Here is an 18,917-nt window from a genome sequence, read left to right as displayed (position 1 = left end):
GTGATGCTGTGAGTTCCTCAAATTAAAGTTTTCTCGTTTTTCTCAATTTATGTCGTCATTTTATCTCAGAATCCCACTAAAAGTAATAGCTCCCTTCTCGGCATCGAGCTGCACGATTTGATACCACTTTTGTGGGGGTACACGCAGCGGTACGAGCCGCATTAACGGTAATGGAAGAAAAATAAAGATATAAATAAATAAAGAGACATTCTATTGGGTGTAGAACAATAGGTGCCTGCCATGCAATGCATGGAGGCAGTGACTGACCTGCTTCGCAGGTCAGTCACTGCTCTCCCTATGCATTGCTTATGGCAGGCCCCAACTAGAAAATTCCTGCAGAAATTTTAAGGGGCCTGCCAAAGTGTGCCCTTTACTTTAAACCCAGCGTTTCAAATTTGCCGTGAAAAATAGATATATGCAGGTCTGACATACTTATCCCACCACTAGAACACAGTAGCTGTAAATATTGTCAGGTGTATTATGACAATATGAGTGACCATTGGAAAGCAGAGTATAAACCGCAAGTCAGAGAAAATCAATCCGAGACCGACGACTATAAGCTTCGCACATGTGGTTCTCACTCATGGTCCAAAATAAAAAACATGATGAAAGTTGGTAATTCTTTATTTCTAAAAATAAATTCAATTTTCATACTAAGGATTTTAATTTACACTCAAAAATTCAGACAAGTAATTTTATGTAAGCAAAACATGAGAAGTCACAGGAAATATGTATTCTTCCCACAATGCATTGTGAGATCTGATTCAGCGCTGTGAGACTACTCACTGCTTCTGCCTAGGACCCGTTGCTATGGTAATTAATTATCTGCACCTGGGCTGGCTCTCTCTGTTAGACACGATGCTGATTTCTAGACTTGTGAGACACCTAGCGTCGGTCTCAGGGCCCTGACAAAAAACCATAAGCCCTAGGAAAATTTTGAAAACATTTTACGGGAGCAGGCATGTGTATCTATGTCATGACCAACTTTGAGATCAATAGGCCTCTATTTGTGCCTGTGAGGGGGAGTTAAAAAGAGTTTTGGAGTCAGACCTCCACTGTCCTGTGTGTGTGTTTCAGAGAGAAATCTTAGTGATTCTGTGAGACACTCAGCCTAAACTTTTGTCGTTTTTCTCAATTTATGTCATCATTTTATCTCAGAATCCCACTAAAAGTAATAGCTCCAATGCCGGGATCGAGCCGCACGTTTTGATACCACTTTTGTGGGGTTTCTCGCAGCGGTACGAGCCGCATTAACGGTAACGGAAGAATAATAAATTATATTTAATATTTATAATAATATTTATAATAACAAAGAGACATTCTATTGGGTGTAGAACAATAGGTGCCTGCCATGCAATGCATGGAGGCGCAAGTCAGTCACTGCTCTCCCTATGCATTGCTTATGGCAGGCCCCAACTAGAAAATTCCTGCAGAAATTTTAAGGGGCCTGCCAAAGTGTGCCCGTCGGTTTGGACCCAGCGTTCCAATGCTAAAAATTAGCCTTATTGCTAAAGAAAGCTTCAATGTAGTCAATAACCTGTGGAGAGTCAGAAGCATGTGGACTAAGCTGTACTTGTACCATTCAGTATGTTGCATACGGTAAAATTAGCCAAAATGCTAATAATAGCATGAATGGTATCAGTAGAATGTGGGGTATCACTGCCATGTTGTCATCCAACGACTCAGTCCATTCAGTATTCTAAACATAGCTAATAAGTAAATAAATTGGCTAAAAGCTTGTTTTAGGTGAAATGCTAATGCTAATGCACTGGCTTGCGCAAGCCAGTGCCATAACTTGAGAGAAAATGGTAATAATGGCTCATATTATTGCGCCACCTACGGCAGTCCGCCGTAGGTCCTGCGGCGGTGCACTTACCGGAGGGGATTAATGAGACTCTTATTTTGAAATTTTCAGTAAGCTTCATTTGAAATGGCAACACTAATCCCATGTGTAACAGTGGTTTGGTTAAACCAGTTATCTAATGCCCAAAAGAGTAATTACATGATGTAAAAACTGTCAAGGCTTTTATTTTGAAATTTTCAATAAGCTTCATTTGAAATGGCCACACTAATTCCATGTGTAATAGTGATCAGGTTAAATCAGTTATATAATGCTCAAAACACAAGTAGTTCAGAATACCAGCCAACTTCTCCTCTATAGTAACAAGACAGTTCCGCCATGTTGTAGTTCTGACATGCTGCTCAGGCCTCTGTTTTAACTGAGTCTTGGCCATAGATAGAACTACAGCTATGGCAGTTATGGCTCCTGGTTTGTAGTCCAAACCAGCAGCTCTGCCTTTCTCTGTATTCTGTTGCTATAGCGATTAATCCTCAGCCAACTGCTGTGTGTGTGTGTGTGTGTGTGTGTGTGTGTGTGAGGCCCCAAATATGGGGGGAAATTGTGTACATACTTTGTAAGTGAGCATGCATACATACGAATAACATAGTTGGTGCCTCTGTTAATGAACAAAAAGCTCACAATGGTAATTGAAGTAACTTGAAACTGACAAAAAATGTTTACTGACAAATGAATGAAAGTCAGACACTGCTTTTAAATTGTGGTTCAATTAAAATGATCAAACCTAAAAACTTATTAGCATTTTTGTGCCTGCGATCATAGAGCTGATGTACCTTTTGTCTCATCTGTTCCAAGGTCATTTCCCCCAGAACCATTGTGATAAATTCCAGCCTCTCTTTTTTATGATTTGCTTTCCTCCTTGGTCATCTCAAATGAAGTCCTCCTTGACATTGGAGTTCACCTTTACTTTCCGTGGAGGTTGTCCTAGACTTTTTGGTAACCATTCAGATCATAATTCTCTTGAATTTGTCATCAATTTTCTTACTGCGGCCACAACCAGAGAGATTGGCTCCAGTGCTGTGGACCTTAAGTTTCAGAATAATCTGTACAACTGTAATTGGAGGTGAATCAAGCTGCTTTAACATCCTGGTCTGTCATTTTATTATTGTGTACGCAATTCAAACATTGTCTGATTTTTACAGGTTAATTTTCAATAAATTTTCATTTATTACATTTGTCAATTTCCAATTGTGTCAGTGACCACTGTGGGTTTTTCAGTCATTAACAGATGGTACCAACAACTTTGACCGCATGTGAATGTTGTGCATGAATGGACACGTGGGTGTCCTGAAATACAGGAGGTGCATGTGTAAAGTTATGTAGTGGATACGCAAAGACATTGTGTGTGTTTGTGATGAGTGAACTTTGGTCAGGAAGTCCGCTAACTTGAGCTCATCCCTGGATCTGCAAGCTCTCCTCTATCTGAAGAGCCGTCAGCCACATGATCAGACATAGAGGTCTGGATAGAATAAGAGCAGAAAAGATTATGTGAAACTCTGAGAAACACCACAGTAATAGTAAAGAGAAACACTTAAAATACAATATATAAGACACAGTTAAATAATATGTTGTTTTATCTTTCTTCACCTCTGGCAGTTTTCCCATTTTCCTCTGGTCTCGTTCATTCAGTTTATCAGACTATTTTCCTCCTGTCTCATCTTGTATCAGTCTGCCACTATTCTAAAACAAAGGCATATCACGATCTCCTCCAAAAACATTGGAATGTACATATGACATACTGAAAATTTTCAGTTTAACAAATAAAATTAGATTTGTTTTCTTTAAGAACTTGGTTATTTTGAGTTGAGGAACTCGATTCTTCTTAGTAAAATCTTAGTATAAATATTAACCTTTTTCATCAGCTAAAAAATGCCATATTTAGCAAAAAAAAATTGTTTGGAGCTAAAGAAACAAAAGAAATTATCGCTCCAACCTCATCAGTTTCAGTCCATGCTTTTTCATTCAGTTTCCCTGTCACTGAGTGACTCCATTATTTTGTGAGAAACTTTCATATGTCCAAACTCATATCTAGCTTTGAAAATACAACCCACTAATCAACAGTTAATTACAAAACATCTGTTTTTTCAATTTGTTTATTTTAACCACCTTGTTACTATTTGTGTGTGTGAGAGAGGATGGGCATGGTGTTCCCCCTACTTCTTAGTTTCTTCTCTGTTAATGTTTTAGTTGAGTGTTATTTACCATTAGTGTTTAGCCTTTTTCATTATATTTAATGGTGTAGAAAAGGATTTTTGTTTCTCAACTCAAATCCACTTTTTTCCTGTTACATTTTACTTTTTTTGTTTCTATATTGAAAATAGCACGAACATATTGTTAGAAAACATCACACCTGTAATAAATACTACTAAGGGGTAAAAAAGTGGATTTTGCATGCAATGTCTCCTTTAAGGGATTGTTGTTACATGTTCATTATTGTTTGGACTGTTACATGCTTTGTGTTGCTGCAAGGAATTCTTACCATCCCGCCACCTCAGCAACAAAATCCTTGTAAAAAAAATAAATACACTAAGTATACTAAACTTGTTAAAGATTATTTAACTTAAAGCGTGTTATTGTGGAACAACTAACTTTGTGCTTACTGTGTTTTAATTATAATTAAATTGTAGAAAATCACAATTAGATGTGTACTAAGTGTACTATTACATGCCAACGTGGAACAACTAAAAGGATACTTTGTACACTTTATGTAGGCATTTTTATGTACTGGCACAATGCTTGATTAGTAAAACTTAAGTGTACCATTTCTGTGAAAGAATTATATCTAGAATATATTTAGACTGTCTTCTAAATATATAAGCATTATATATTTTAAATATTATACTGTGATCACACAGTATGCTCCAATTAAGCCTTTGGTTTATTATAATTGCTAATGAAATGCACTTTTTAGCTACTTAATATTGTTCTTTATTACTCTGCTATGCTACAAGGCTATGGCCAGTCAAGCATATATGTGGTATATGCTTCATACTGGTATCAGGCTACCAGTATTCATAAGGATGAACTACATAACACACTTTCCAGGTAGAAAAAATTATTTTGTGTATTCAATATATTCACATTTTTCAAGAGTGCACTGTCAATATCCTATCACAGAATTGTACAAACTGTCAATATATTAAAAGCTTAAGGACAATATTTTTATGAAAATTTGCAGTTAAAAAAATAGATATACTTAAGAGTAAAGGTGAAAAATATTTCACCAAGGAATGTTGTTTTAATTCAATGTCACATTATTTCAGTATTCAGACAAACTAACATTTCTCCTTCTGAAGTGAGGATCAATGACAGACCACTGCACTTTACAGAAACCTACAAAACAGAATTAAACATGTAAATCAGGGGTGTCAAACTCCAGTCCTCGAGGGCCGCTGTCCTGCAGTTTTTAGATGTACCACAGGTACAAAACACTGGAATGAAATGGCTTAATTACCTCCTCCTTGTGTAGATCAGTTCACCAGAGTCCTGCTAATGACCTAATTATTCTATTCAGGTGTGGTGCAGCAGAGGCACATCTAAAAGTTGCAGGACACCGGGCCTCGAGGACTGGAGTTTGACACCTGTGATGTAAAGTATGAAAGAGTGAAAAAAAAAAACAAGCTAGGAAAAAAGAATAACTTACAATTTTAGGACATTGTGAACTGTGATGTGGCATCGTCAGAACTAGAAATGATGATGATTAGGATGATGATGATGATAACCAATGATTGGGATGCTTGGGGTGAAAAAACATTTGTGGGTGACTTCTTTGCCTGTATATGTATATTGGAGAAGTAAAAACAGGCCAGAGTCTGCATTATAAAAGGATGCTCAACACAATCAAAAGCCTTGTAGAAGTCCAAGAATAATAAAAAGCCTTCATTAAACTTATTATTATTATTATTATTATACATTATTAAATAAATCACTGTAGTCAAACAGGTCTAAAATAAGTCGAATACTGTTGTGCATTGAATGATCTTTTTTTAAAAAAAAAACATTTTGTATTTCACTAATTATTGGTAAGATTCCTTCTTTTAATCTTGCAGCAACAGCTCCAGACAGAATTTTATAATCTGTATTTAACAAAGTAATCGGTCTAAGATTATTTATTAATAGTTTATCTTAGGGCTGAAACGATTCCTCGAATGATTTGAGTACCTCGATTATTAAAATTCTTCAAGGAAAATTGACCTGCCTCGAAGCTTCCTTAATTTATGTTTTAGTATTTAGCGCACCGTGTTCCGGCCGGGACATTATTTGTGGTGCATGGAGCTCTGACTTCCCACCTCTGAGTTGTTGAAGAAAGCTAAGTGTTAGCGGCATAATGCAAGTACATCTCGCTGCAGCCATAGACATAATATAAGCATAGACCCCGCATTGGCCGCTCCGGCGCAGGAAATACGGCGGCCATCTTGGAGCGGTATACCCTCCTACTTTGCTCAATCAAAACAGCAGAAGATGCCTCAGCACTGAGGGATATTGTTGTTCGGATCGATGGATTATTGATGTGAGGGCTCCACAGACAACATTTCACAAGTAAGATGGACATATTATTGTGTATATATTGTGATTAGAATATTACTTTACTGTATTTATGTCCACCGGCGAGATACCAGCTAATATTAGCTACAGTGCTTGGTGTAATACGGGTTCAGCCCCGCTATGAAGGCTAACTGAGATTCTGTAAATCTAAAAACATTAATTATTCTCTAACATTGAGTTAGGTTATCTGACACAAGAGCCTACATTAGAAATTAAACAACATATATTATAAAACTTATATTACTTGTTATAACATTGACCAGAAAAGTTTACACAGGTGGTAAAGACTATTATTTAGATGTAATTCTTTCACTCTGTCAAAAGTAAGATACATCCCAAATTTTCCGTTTTTGTTTTGAAGGTCCTAAAGACACGATGTGAGGAATAAGTGGGAAATATCTTTAAAGAGAGACGGATTCAATGCAGCACGGATCAGTAACGCAAAAAGTGGGCATGCAGCGCATGCAACGCATAGGGGCGCTGCACCAGAGGGGGCGCCGATGATGTGTTCGCATACACACGAGCGCCCATAACTGGGTAAATGTAGCAAGTTTTACCATTCACGTATCTTCGTCTCGGGGAGGGGGATAGAGTGAGCGTATGTTGTGTACGCATCCACCTGAGAAACGTGTGCCCCTTCGCCTTCATGTACCTTCCTTCGAGGGGGAGGAGAGAGGGGGGCGCCAATTTATGTGTTCGCATCCACCTGAATAATATGTAGTTGCGACCCTGGCACAGATGAATCTCGCATCGGATTTTAGACTCAATCTCAGCTGCTGAATTACTCTGAAGCTAGAAAAAATATATATTAGGCTATACATGTTTATATGTCTGTACATATAAACATGTATCTAATATATATTATTCAGTATTAATCATTATGTATTTGTGTTTGTATATTTATATAAATATGTATTGATATTACTAAATAATTTATTCAATAAATTATGAACGGCTGTGTGCTTTGTAAAATGCTCATCATACATAATTATCAGAATATTCTATTCCTATTCTATTGTTTTCCCCAGTAAGCATATTTAAATACACTAACTATGTATCAATTCAATTAAAAAATACTTAAAAAATACAATTGTTTACAAATGTAGCTTTGATAGCTGTTTGTATAAGGTTTCCAGCAACAAAAAAGCGTGTTATGATCGATTAAATGCGCTGATATGTCATTGTGCCTGCCAGACATACAACGCTGAGTGGAGCGGTCGACCGCTCTAAGATGGAGTGAGCAGGGTGACAGTTGGATGTTACGATACTTGCAGATGAATATCGAATTTTTTCTAAGAAAGAAAATATCGATATATATCGCAAAATCGATATTATTACACAGCCCTATTTTCTGTGTACTTCTAAATCTGCTCCTGTTATGCCCTGTTACTGCTTTCGTCTCCAGTGTTCTAATGTATTTCAAAACAGTTTTAAACATTACACTGTCACATACTGAGTGAACATTACACACAAACATTTTGGTTATGCCCGCATAGTAAAACAAATCTACCACACACAGGACGCAGCTACCCAGGAAGCTAAAGTGAATATAGTAGCTCTTAAAACCTATAGTTATCACATTCACCACAAACGCTCCCTGGTCATTAAACAAACATAATAAACTTAAACATGGCTTTAAAGTCACACCTTATAAGTAAGAACTTTACCTGTAAAGGGGAATAATGAAAACACACGGACACGATGTGTTACTGATTTCATCTCCGGTGTTCTAATGGAGGAGCAGAAGCATTCAAGTCCACCTCGCTGCAGCAAACAGAAAGGGGCGGGACGGACCACTGTCAGTGTCATACCTTATTTGGAAATGGGATCATTGCAATCCAGAAATGAAGGGGCGCTATTTCCTATACTTCCGTTTTTATTTTCTTTTGAAATCTGTGATATATTTTCACCTTTAGGAAGGAGTTTCACTCTAAGAATGTATCTGAACTTCTCTCTTTTATTTACTCCAGGGCAGCTCACAGTTTTTAGCAAATTCTATAGATTTCGGTGTACTTCTAAATCTGCTCCTTAGTCGCATCTTTTCGGCCTGCTACTGCCTCTAGTGGTGTGGGGGTGGTAACACAACTAATCTAATTACATTACTAAATCAGAATACCACAATTTATTATTTACTATTAATTCTGGCATTACTGGCACCATAAAAGATAAATTATCTTATAAAATTATTTTATATTTTTTCTTTTTTTTTAATGATGTAGAGCTAATTAAATAGATTAAATTAAATCTATATATCTCCATCAATTATGGGAGGAACAAAATAAATAAGGAGACCTGAAAAACAACAATAAAAATTCCATTCACAATGTATACGTAAGAAATTTAATTGAGCAAAAATCAATAACAAACAAATGAATTAGGTACAGCAGAATAACAACCCAGGTTGTTACAAGCAGGGTTGTTAAGCAGATATAAGCAAAAATTAAAATTTTTGTTTTTACAGTGCCATGTATATTATTGAGTTACTTTTTGTTCGTAGAGTCTTATATATAGAAAAAAATAAGATGAAACTATTTAATCTATCAACAAAGAAATTTTCCTTTCACTCTAAAACGATAAATCATATTCATGAATCACATTATTACACGGCCCATCTGTGGTGACGATATTTTGTATCGTCGCCTGCAGAAGCTTCATGTGTCATACAATGATGGCATGAGGCTACTACTCAAACTGCCTAGATGGAGCAGTGCTAGCCATATGTTTGTACATAATGCTGTTCCCACATGTGCAGCTGAGCTCAGGAATCTTATGTATAAATGCATGTGTAGATTATCTGTGTCATGCAATAATATAATTGCAATTTTAGTAAATCCTGCTTTTAGTACTGTGAGATTCTCTTCAACATGATGGAATCATTGGCGTCATCATTGATTTGTGACTCGGTGAATAATATCATGCCATGTTTATTTTTATTTTTCTCTTATTTTGTTTGTTTTTACCTTTTTTCTATGGACCTTTTTTGTGTTTGAAATAAAGATATGATTGATTGATTGATTGATTGATTGATTGATTGATTGATTGATTATCAACAATTTGTGAATAGAGCAAAACGCTATAGGTAAATGTTATCATTAGTTTTGTTAAGAATAATTATTGCACTGTCAATAAATAACTTCTAATAGATGTTTTTGTTGCCAGAGGAACACAGTAACACCTTCATGAGCTCAGAGGTTCAAACTGATAAATAATGAGGATGGATGCTCCCTGCTAAAATATTTCTTGCTGTCTTTCATGTTCTTTAAGCAAACAGTTGAGAGAGTTGTTTTTGGTTTCACCACCATTTACCTACTATTTTACCTGCCATTCAAAGTATTCTTAAAAGATTGTCTGTTAGTCTGCAGCTCATGTGACCAAACCAGCCATGGAGATGAAAAATTAAAACTTTAGTTAAAATGTTGTTTTAACTTGAGTTGAGTTGAAATTCAAGTTAAAATGTTTAGTTTTAACATTTTAATTCAACAACCTCTACCTAACTAGAAGTTGTACACAACCTCAAGTCGGGTAACCCCCAGGTCTTCTTAAAAGATAGAGTCTCTGAGAACAGTTCTTAAATATATAGTCAGTGTTTTCAGCAAAGTTGAGCTGACTGTCCAGGAATGATCCAAGGTATTTAAAATTTACCACAGTTTCAACAGGTTGGCCATCAAGTGAAACTGGAATCACTTTCAGTTCTTGTTTATCTCATTTAATTAGCTCTACTTACTTAAGAAAATGAAAAGGTATGTTCTTTTGTGAGGGAATTTATCTTTTACTGCTCCAGTAATGCCAGAATTAATAATAAGTAATAAAGACTTTGTGGTATTCTGATTTAGTAATGTAATTAGATTAGTTGTGTTACCACCCCCACGCCACTAGAGGCAGTCGCAGGCCCGAAAAGATGCGACTGCGGCCTTTCTCATCCAGGAGCTGCTGCTTCATAGCGAACCGCTGGAAGAGCGCTGAGGAGTATTTATACAGGTGAGCGGATAGACTGAACACGGTGGGCGGCTGAGTAGTTGCTGCTTATAGGACGACCCGCAAAATACATTTCATATCATCCGGTCTGAACAAACGGTGCTGGAAATCATATTGGCGGTACAGGGCTGCAGGCACGTGCAGAGGGGGGGGGGGCTGGGGGTGCTTGAGCACCTGCCCTTTTTGCTCCTTGCCCAAAAGTGGTGCCCTTTTGGTCTTTTTTTTTTTTTTTTTGGTATTATTTTCAAAGCCCTCTTCTGACACATAATAACATGTGCTAAAATTATTTTATTTTATTTTTTTGTACAACATAATAAGCCTTCCGGTCACCTTGTTACCTTTGACCTTTTGCCCATGACGCATGACGCAGTTGCCTCTCGCGCTGTGAGATAAGGCGGCTAACTGGAGCTCAGCATAGCGAACGATCCAGATCATATGTCTATGTTCCAGATTACAGAACAGTTTTTGGTGAAATATATATATAAAAAAACGTTTTTGGTGAATAAAGTGGAGTAGACTTGCTACTTGTCAGATGACGGAAAACGTTGAAGTATCGTTTCTGCTTCAGCACGGAGTATCGGTTTAAGCAGAGAGGTAATGAAATACAACAGACACTGACAGGCCTCTAGTCTGGCTTACTTTGAAGAACTACTGAGGGGAGGAGACAGCCAGGTGAGGAAAAACTGTTCTTATCTATCGATTCAGTATTTTTATCATACAGACATTAGGCTGCTGTTGTTGTGCTATTAGCTAGCTGCTAGCTACGACTTTGTTTGCAAAGCTAGATAACAAAAAGCTTCTTCTCTGTGTACGAGGCACATCGTCCAAAACTTATCATCTCCATAATGGATAAATGTCAGATCTTCTAATTTGCTTTGCTGCATAATGTACATTGCATTTATTCTGGCGTTAAGTAAATGTGTCTTGAAAGAGAATAGCACTTAAATAAAAGTCCAACAAGGATATTCATTTAGAATTAAAAATAACTCACCCTGATCTACCATGATAGATATAATGTATGTTATTAATGAAGGGGAAAAAACTCAACCCAGACTTTAAGTTTAGGGTCTGGTTCGCAGAGTTTGTAGTTAATTTTTTCCCCCAATTATTCAATGGTGAAAAATAAACTAACCTCAGTTAAGTAAAATAAAATTGTAATCAAAACTTTTGGAATTGTAATGATTTCTTATTAAAAAACAAATTGTTTTGTTTAAAAAACTTTTTTTAATTAAATAACTAATTTTTGTCTTGTGAACTTAAAAAGATATTTGCCAAACATAAACTTTTATTTGCACACATCAGAAATCTTGTGATTTTGGGTCCTGCCCATGACGTCATGTGAGAATCACAAGCAAAACTTTGAGTCAAACAAAAACTTAGAATATCAAGAAAAGATTTCTGACATGCACAAATAAGTTTGTTTTGCAAAAAAAATTCACTTCATGAGACAAATGTGTGATTTAAATATTTAAAAAAGTTTTAAGCAAAACTCAGTAGGCTTTCCTCATGGTGACATGCATTAACAATTCAATTTTTGCTTTTGTTTTTTTCTTTTTTTCTGCAGTTCCACCTTAAAGTTTGATGCAGCTCTGCTTTCCTGAATGGACCATCTTCATCTCCACTGCAGCAAACGGGCAGCTCTTTTTTTATAGATTACAGTCCACTAAAAGGTTGCATTGTGCCCTTGTTTATATTTTTAATAGTGTAATTCTGTAAAGACAAAATATGTAAATCAGAACTAAACCACCAGCTCTGATTTACATTTCTTGCTAAATTGCGGGTTTGAATTTCGCAATACTTATAACAAAATAGACCTGCAGAAAGAAATTACTAATAAAATATCTTACATATGCATAGCTGTATGCTCTGTATAGAGATTTACCTTAGCTTTGATTGTATATGTCACAATTTTGTAATTTATCATTGTTTATTAAACTCTGAAAGCTGAGAGGCTTTGTTAATATTCTGTCCTAGAAGGTTAGATGTGCCTTTTTTTTCTTTTGAGCACCTGCCCTTTTAGTGGTCTCTGCACGGCCCTGCAGGGCTGGTAGATGAGTGGGACGAACTGTGGCTGTGTGGGTAGAGTAGTCGTCTTGCGATCAGAAGGTTGTAGGTTTGATTCCAGCTTCCTCCTGCCATGTGTCGATGTGCCCTTGGGCAAGGCACCCAACCGATCTGCGCATTGGTGTATAAACGTGTGCGCGTTTGTGAGTACGAATGGGTGAATGTGACTCCAGTGTAAAGCGCTTACATCCCGGTCTGAACAGACAGTGCTGGAAATCACTACTTCGAGTGGTCAAAATGACTGGGAAAGCGCTATAAGTTCAGTCAATTTACCATTCCCATTTACGAACGAAGGCGCCGTAAATATCCCGTATTGCTCCCCCGTTCTTACTTTCGTCTACTGGTCGTCTTTCCAACCCAGACTTACGTGTCTATTTCCTCCCCACCACCCACTCCCCCTTCTCAAACCGAAAGCTCGACAGGTATGGGGCAAGGTGAGAATTAATCTATTAAACTGACTGAAGATGAATACATAAACGAAAATAATGGATAATAGACATTTTTATAAGTGTATTCAGGGGCGGATCTAGAAAAATATTTAGATATAAAACAGTATTTCGTGTGTGTATACACACACACACACACACATATATATATATAAACGAAATACTGTTTTTAACTTGCATTGTTTCAAAATGATCTTCATGTAGCACTGAGGCTTAAATACAATTTCTTAATATAGTATAGTTAATTATTTTTACGTCTTTCATACTCCTGCTAATTGATATGTATTACTGGACTGGACAGAACCTATTGGTCGCTATGTGATTCATTGTGTCCAGAAAACCATTTAATCACAATACAGGACAAGGAGAAATCTGTCACGAAAATATTAGTAGCGCCATCATTTGTTACTAGATATAGCTATTAAATACAACTTAAAATAAAGATTAGAAAACTGATGTTTGATAAATTCTCCATGATACAAATCTATAAACAGTTTAGTTTCTGTTAGTTCTGTCAAGATGCAAGAAGGGGCGAATTTCTATTTATATTGGTCAATCGTTTTATTTTAAATATACTGTAGGAGCCGTAGTTTGACGACTGTTATAAATATCAACACGTTTTGTGAACACAGGGGATTAGCTCAGTTTTTGTCACTTGTTTTTAGGAATTGCAGCAGCTGCAGTGCGCCACAATAAAGCTCATAAACAGGTGAAGAACCAAACTAGACAGAACCACATCTGATTGTTTGCCAAGCCAAACATCCAATAAAAGTTCCATCAAGCCTCTACTAAGGCACTGGGGTCATGTTTCTTGACACAGGCAAAAGAAGGTTCAATGTCCAAACTTATTGATTTTTCTTGGTGATTTATTTTCCTCTTTCACCAAACAATTACAGAGATCAAACTTTCCTCTGTTCTCATGCTACCTCTCTTGCTCTGGTAAAAACCATCGGCCCCAAACCCAATTGCCTGCTGGTCCTTCACCAGGCCCCCAATCTTATAGAAAGTGGACTGACCCACATTACTTCCTGTCTAAATTTGGAAAATAAATAAGAAAAATAATAAAACAAAAAATAAATAAAATCAACAATTATCAACCTACAAATAAACTCTGTAAATAATACAAAAAATAGAAATTTAAGAATAAAGTAACAAAATTCAAATGGATAAAGAAATAAAGAAAAAATAGCTCGAACAGCGTCTATTCCGCCTTTTCTCGCTCTGTATGTCGGTATTACACACGACCCGTTGCCATGGCAACCGACAAACAGGTCAACGAGCAGATAGAGCAGAGATCACCGATCAGGGGAATCAACACCAAAAACAAACATTTCCCACACAAAAAGTAGCAAAAACACTAAAACAGAACATCCAGTACGTTACATTATGTTGTCAGGCTTAATGTTTATATTGTGATTATTAATAAGTTTTCGTCTGAACACCGCGGTGGTTGATTAGCTGATCTAAACAGCTGCTCTACTGATGACTTGGTGGCGGGTTGTTTAGTGCTAATGGAACCAAAACACACCGAACTGCGCAGCACATGCTAAGGTTATCAAAGTCAGTAGCGGGCTAACAACAGTTAGGCTAGCATAACTGACCCACTGCTCACTTGTTCAATGTTTTCTTTAACTTAAAACGTTTTCCTCACCTGTGAAATCTGAAGCCCTTATTACCATTATTTATGGTTGAATTAACTGCTAAACATTACGTCCGTTGTTCTGATTCTTTGCGTGATTATAGTATTTTCCTGACCACTGATATTCCTGACTCAATGGACAGCAATGGCGCATGTGTGACTTAAGATAAATCACGTAATGTCCAGTCCAGTAATATTTATCCATCAATGCTGCTGGCGCTCTGTCCTTCTCTCGCACTTCCCGCTACTTAGCAGTGGGTGTCAGGTTACATTGTGTTGCATTCAATGTTGTCGGAAAAAAGAGTTTCATGCGCTTAATGTCCGATTTGCCATAACTATTTATTGAATTCATTGTCGCTAGCTGGGGTGGCAACAGGGGTGGCAAGGCTCTCGTTTGGGGTGGCAACTGGCACCCCATGCCACCCCAGTAGATCCGCCCCTGAGTGTATTTGTGAGCTTACCTCTTTATTTTTAAATTGAATATAATTTCAGATCTTTGTATAACTTTTCTTCAGGTTAACTTAGAAAGTGAGCTATTGTTACAGGTTAGTTTTCTAAACTACAAAAAAGTAGCTGTTAGGGAAGCTCAAATATGAAAAATTGGACTGATATTGATATCTGATAGTAACATAGATATTTTATTTTATAATTTTTTTATTCGATTACTCGATTAATTGTAAGAATAATCGATACATTACTCGATTACTAAAATATTCGTTTACAACAGCCCTAGTTTATCTTTACCAGATTTGGGAATTAGGGAAATGAAACCTTCTTTCATACTTGGAGCTAAAGTTTTTCTCATTACACATGCATTTATAGCCCTAAATAGAAGATTTTTAATATCATTCCAGAAAAATCGATAAAAATTGGCAGTCAGACCATCTGTACCTGGTGATGTATTTAAGTGCATTTTAGACCTCACTATCTCTAGTTCCTCTGGTCTAAATTCAGACTCGCATAGGTTCTGAAATGACTCTTCAATTTGTGGAATCTGGTTTTGGATTTTCTCAGAGACAATTTGAGTCTTCTATTGAAAAGTGGGTGAAGTATAAATTGGAAAAGAAATAAACTTCTTTTTCTTTAATCTTACTGTAATTGCATTCTTCACCATTTATCAATAAAGTTGTTATAGAGTTCCTTTGTTGTGTACTTTTTTCCAAGCGACTAAAGTATGAAGAATTTTTTTCTCCAACTTCCATCCATTATGCCCTCGACCTGATGTTGAGTGCAAAATGGATTGATAATCCTAACCGATGGCCCTTTGCAGATACAAAGCATCTAATTTAGCTTGTAGTTCAATTAATGTGGGATTATTTGAATCAATTGAGTTACAAATTTGATTAATTTCTCTGACTAAATCACACTTATACTGTTTTCCTTTCTTCCTAAGCTTTTTGCTGAAATATATAGTCAATCATAGTTTTGTATTTCAAAAATTCCCATTTATTTATATAATCTATAATCGAGTAATCAGCTTCAACTTCTTTTATAATTTTTTTAATCCTAGTACAATAATTCTCGTTGTCTAATAAACTGGCATTACATTTCCAATAACCTTTATGTCTATTTGTCTTTACGCTCAGTCCCAATATTAAGCTCACATAGCCATGGTCAGACTGAGGTGCTTTAGAGATTGCACATCTAGTGGTGCACTTTATAAGATAATCGCTTATTAATCAGTAGTCTAGTCTAGATCTACATTTATCCATGAATATTCAGCATGCCCCGGATTTAATGTTTTCCACACATCAGTTAAGTTATTATCTATTATAAAAGTATTTATCAGAGCATTGAATTGTTATCTGCCTAATCGTGGAGGCCACCTGTCCAGCCATTCATTCGAAGTCATATTCCAGTCTCTTCCTAGAATATGGTCAGTGAGGTATCGAGATTTAAATTCCACTATAACTTCAGATAATTCATCCAGCAAGTTTGGTTTAAACTGTCATTATTAAAGCCATAAACGTTAATTATTATGAGAACTAAATGATTGATTTTGGTCACCACTGTTAACCATGAAATACCATGAAATGATATTCAGTAAGTTAGCTATAGAAAAACTTAAGCTGAAGAGTTGCAGCAGCAGATCCTTTTACAAAGTCTCCATCTCCATCTTATTCAGCATGTGTACCTTCCAGTCCATTTGGCGTCCATCAATATATCCAAAGGAGCCACGAAAGTAGGCCACCTTCCCTGCTCTCCTGGCTTGATCAATCTGCGGCTACAGATGATTTCTCTCCTCCTAATCTTTTTTTGGTAGCATTTCAGCAAACCGGATGCCCAGTTCCTTGCAGCAATAAATGGATTTTTTTGGTCTTCTTCCAGATTTCTTCCTTCAACAATTTTCGTGTAAATAGCATGATGATGTTTCTGTGTTTGTTCTCCATCCTTCGTCCTAGTTGGTGAACAAAATCCACATTCTCCTCAAGCCTTGACGCAAATTCAGGAACAATGTGCTTCAAAGTCTGTATGACTAAAGCCCTGACGTCTTCATCTTTCTCCTCCTTCAAGCTTTTTATGCAAAGGCTTCCTCTCATCTCTTAGCCTCTTTTTAAGATCAGTATTCTCCTCTTATAGTTTTTCACTTTGCTTTTCCAGCTCTTTAACCTTTGCCTTGCATTCTTTAACTTCGTTAGCATTGAACTCCACCGCCTTGGCTAGGCTAGCAAACATAACTGCTGTGTGTCACCTGTAGTTCAATATTGTCCACTTTCTCGCCTAGCGTCAGAATACCTTTCATTACATCTCTGAGAGATATTTCCTCTGCTTCTTCCTCTTCAACTGACCTAAAAATCATAAGATACCCTCCGCCATTAGCATCCACATTTTCTTCCGCAAACACTTCTTTTTTTTATGGCGGTGTGCAAAACACTGAGTCCGCTCTTTGTGACGTTATTGCACCCTGTACTGCAGGATACTTTCAGGTTCACGTCGCATATATTTCGAAATGTGAAAGACCACGCCAAAAAAAAATCTGATTTCACAAAAAATCTAATTTGGATCAGTACACATCTACAGTGTGAACAAAGCCTTATTTGCAGTTCTGACTGAGATGATCGTATCTCCTTTATGACTACAAAAACATATTTTTCTGATGAAACTATGCAACTTAAAGGTTGCATAGTTGCAACTTTTTTGCCTGTTGATAACTTTTCACTGCTTCAGCTTACCTTAAAATAAAAATAACAGACATTCATAAGTATGAACTTATGAATAAGTCTGACATTCTTCACACCGATGGCTGCTATTGTCTACTAAGCACCATAAGTGTTCTCCAACACAGATACTTAGGACCCAGGGCTGGCCTCAGCGCCTGTGTGAACTGATCCCAACTCATGCATTTACATACACAGCCTAACATGAACAATGAATCACAGTGCTTTTTAATTACAAAACAAAATATTTAAAGGAAAGAGGACCAGATATTTTAAAAGGGAAGGGGGGTGATCACTTGATCTAAAATCCCCAGTAACTGGCCCCCCACGTATTACACAAATGTAGTAGAAAATCTTCTGACAACTCTTAAAAGTTAATTTGCAATTTTTTCATTTGTACTGTTTTGTATTTTTTATTTTAGGAGTGATGATCTTGGAGGCAAGTTGAAGAACAACCATTGAATCTGAAGTGGAAGAAGTGGATGAATACAGAAAAGTTTCATAAATTGTCTGTTTGTACCCAATTGTGAAACTGAGTTTGTGTCACATAGTATAGGATACAACGTTAACCATGGAAAGTACCAATAGAATCATACAGCTATAGTATTGGTAATGATTATTGTAGATTTTCACTATTGTAATATATCAATTTGTCTTTTTTTTTCCAAATGAGAAATTTAAAGACATACAACAAATAATGACCAAACTTCTGACCAGCACATTAATGTACACAATAAAAATGTATTCACCCACTTGGAGATTTCTTTATGAAATAGCTGATTTACCTCAATTTTTAGAAAGCTGATTTGAGTTTGGATATTACCAAGTTTGATAATTGTGAAACCTGCACCATCAGGAAGTCAGTCAAATAAAATGTCTGGCATATTGTCAGACATATAATCTAGCATACCGAATCATATTAAAAGATCAGGTGCTTTTTGGGTGGCCAAGTCCAGTCCTCGAGAGCCACCATCCTGCAAGTTTTAGAAGTATCCTTACTCCAACAGACCGGGATCAGCCCTACAAAGGCCTGATAACGAGCCATTCATTTGATTCAGGTGTGTTGAAGCAGGGATGCATCTGAAAGTTGCAGGATGGTGGCTCTCGAGGACTGGACTTGGCCACCCCTGCACCGTTCTGCCCCAGCAAGATTAATTTTCTTATTGGCAGATTTGGTGCTGTTCTGCCTGGCTGTTCTCAGATTTTTGTTCCTACTTCAGGGGTAGTACCAG

The 18,917-nt window shown here is 36.7% G+C and overlaps 1 protein-coding gene across 1 annotated transcript in view; it reads left to right on the top strand.

Annotated features, from left to right (window-relative positions):
• The window catches only part of atoh8 (atonal bHLH transcription factor 8), a 28,023-nt gene extending 9,586 nt beyond the window's left edge, over positions 1-18,437 (top strand). Inside the window, exon 4 of the mRNA XM_088009274.1 lies at positions 18,108-18,437. Within this exon, the coding sequence (XP_087865400.1) occupies positions 18,108-18,113 (6 nt within the window). The 3' untranslated portion in view covers positions 18,114-18,437. The remainder of the gene's footprint in view (positions 1-18,107) is intronic.
• Positions 18,438-18,917: the final 480 nt, after the last annotated feature.

Source organism: Poecilia mexicana, unplaced genomic scaffold (genome assembly GCF_051168715.1).
Source record: "Poecilia mexicana isolate PSO_F unplaced genomic scaffold, ASM5116871v1 scaffold_10, whole genome shotgun sequence".
NCBI lineage: Eukaryota > Metazoa > Chordata > Actinopteri > Cyprinodontiformes > Poeciliidae > Poecilia > Poecilia mexicana.
Note: the sequence above shows the minus strand (reverse complement) of the source record. Positions and strands in the feature narration are given on the sequence as shown.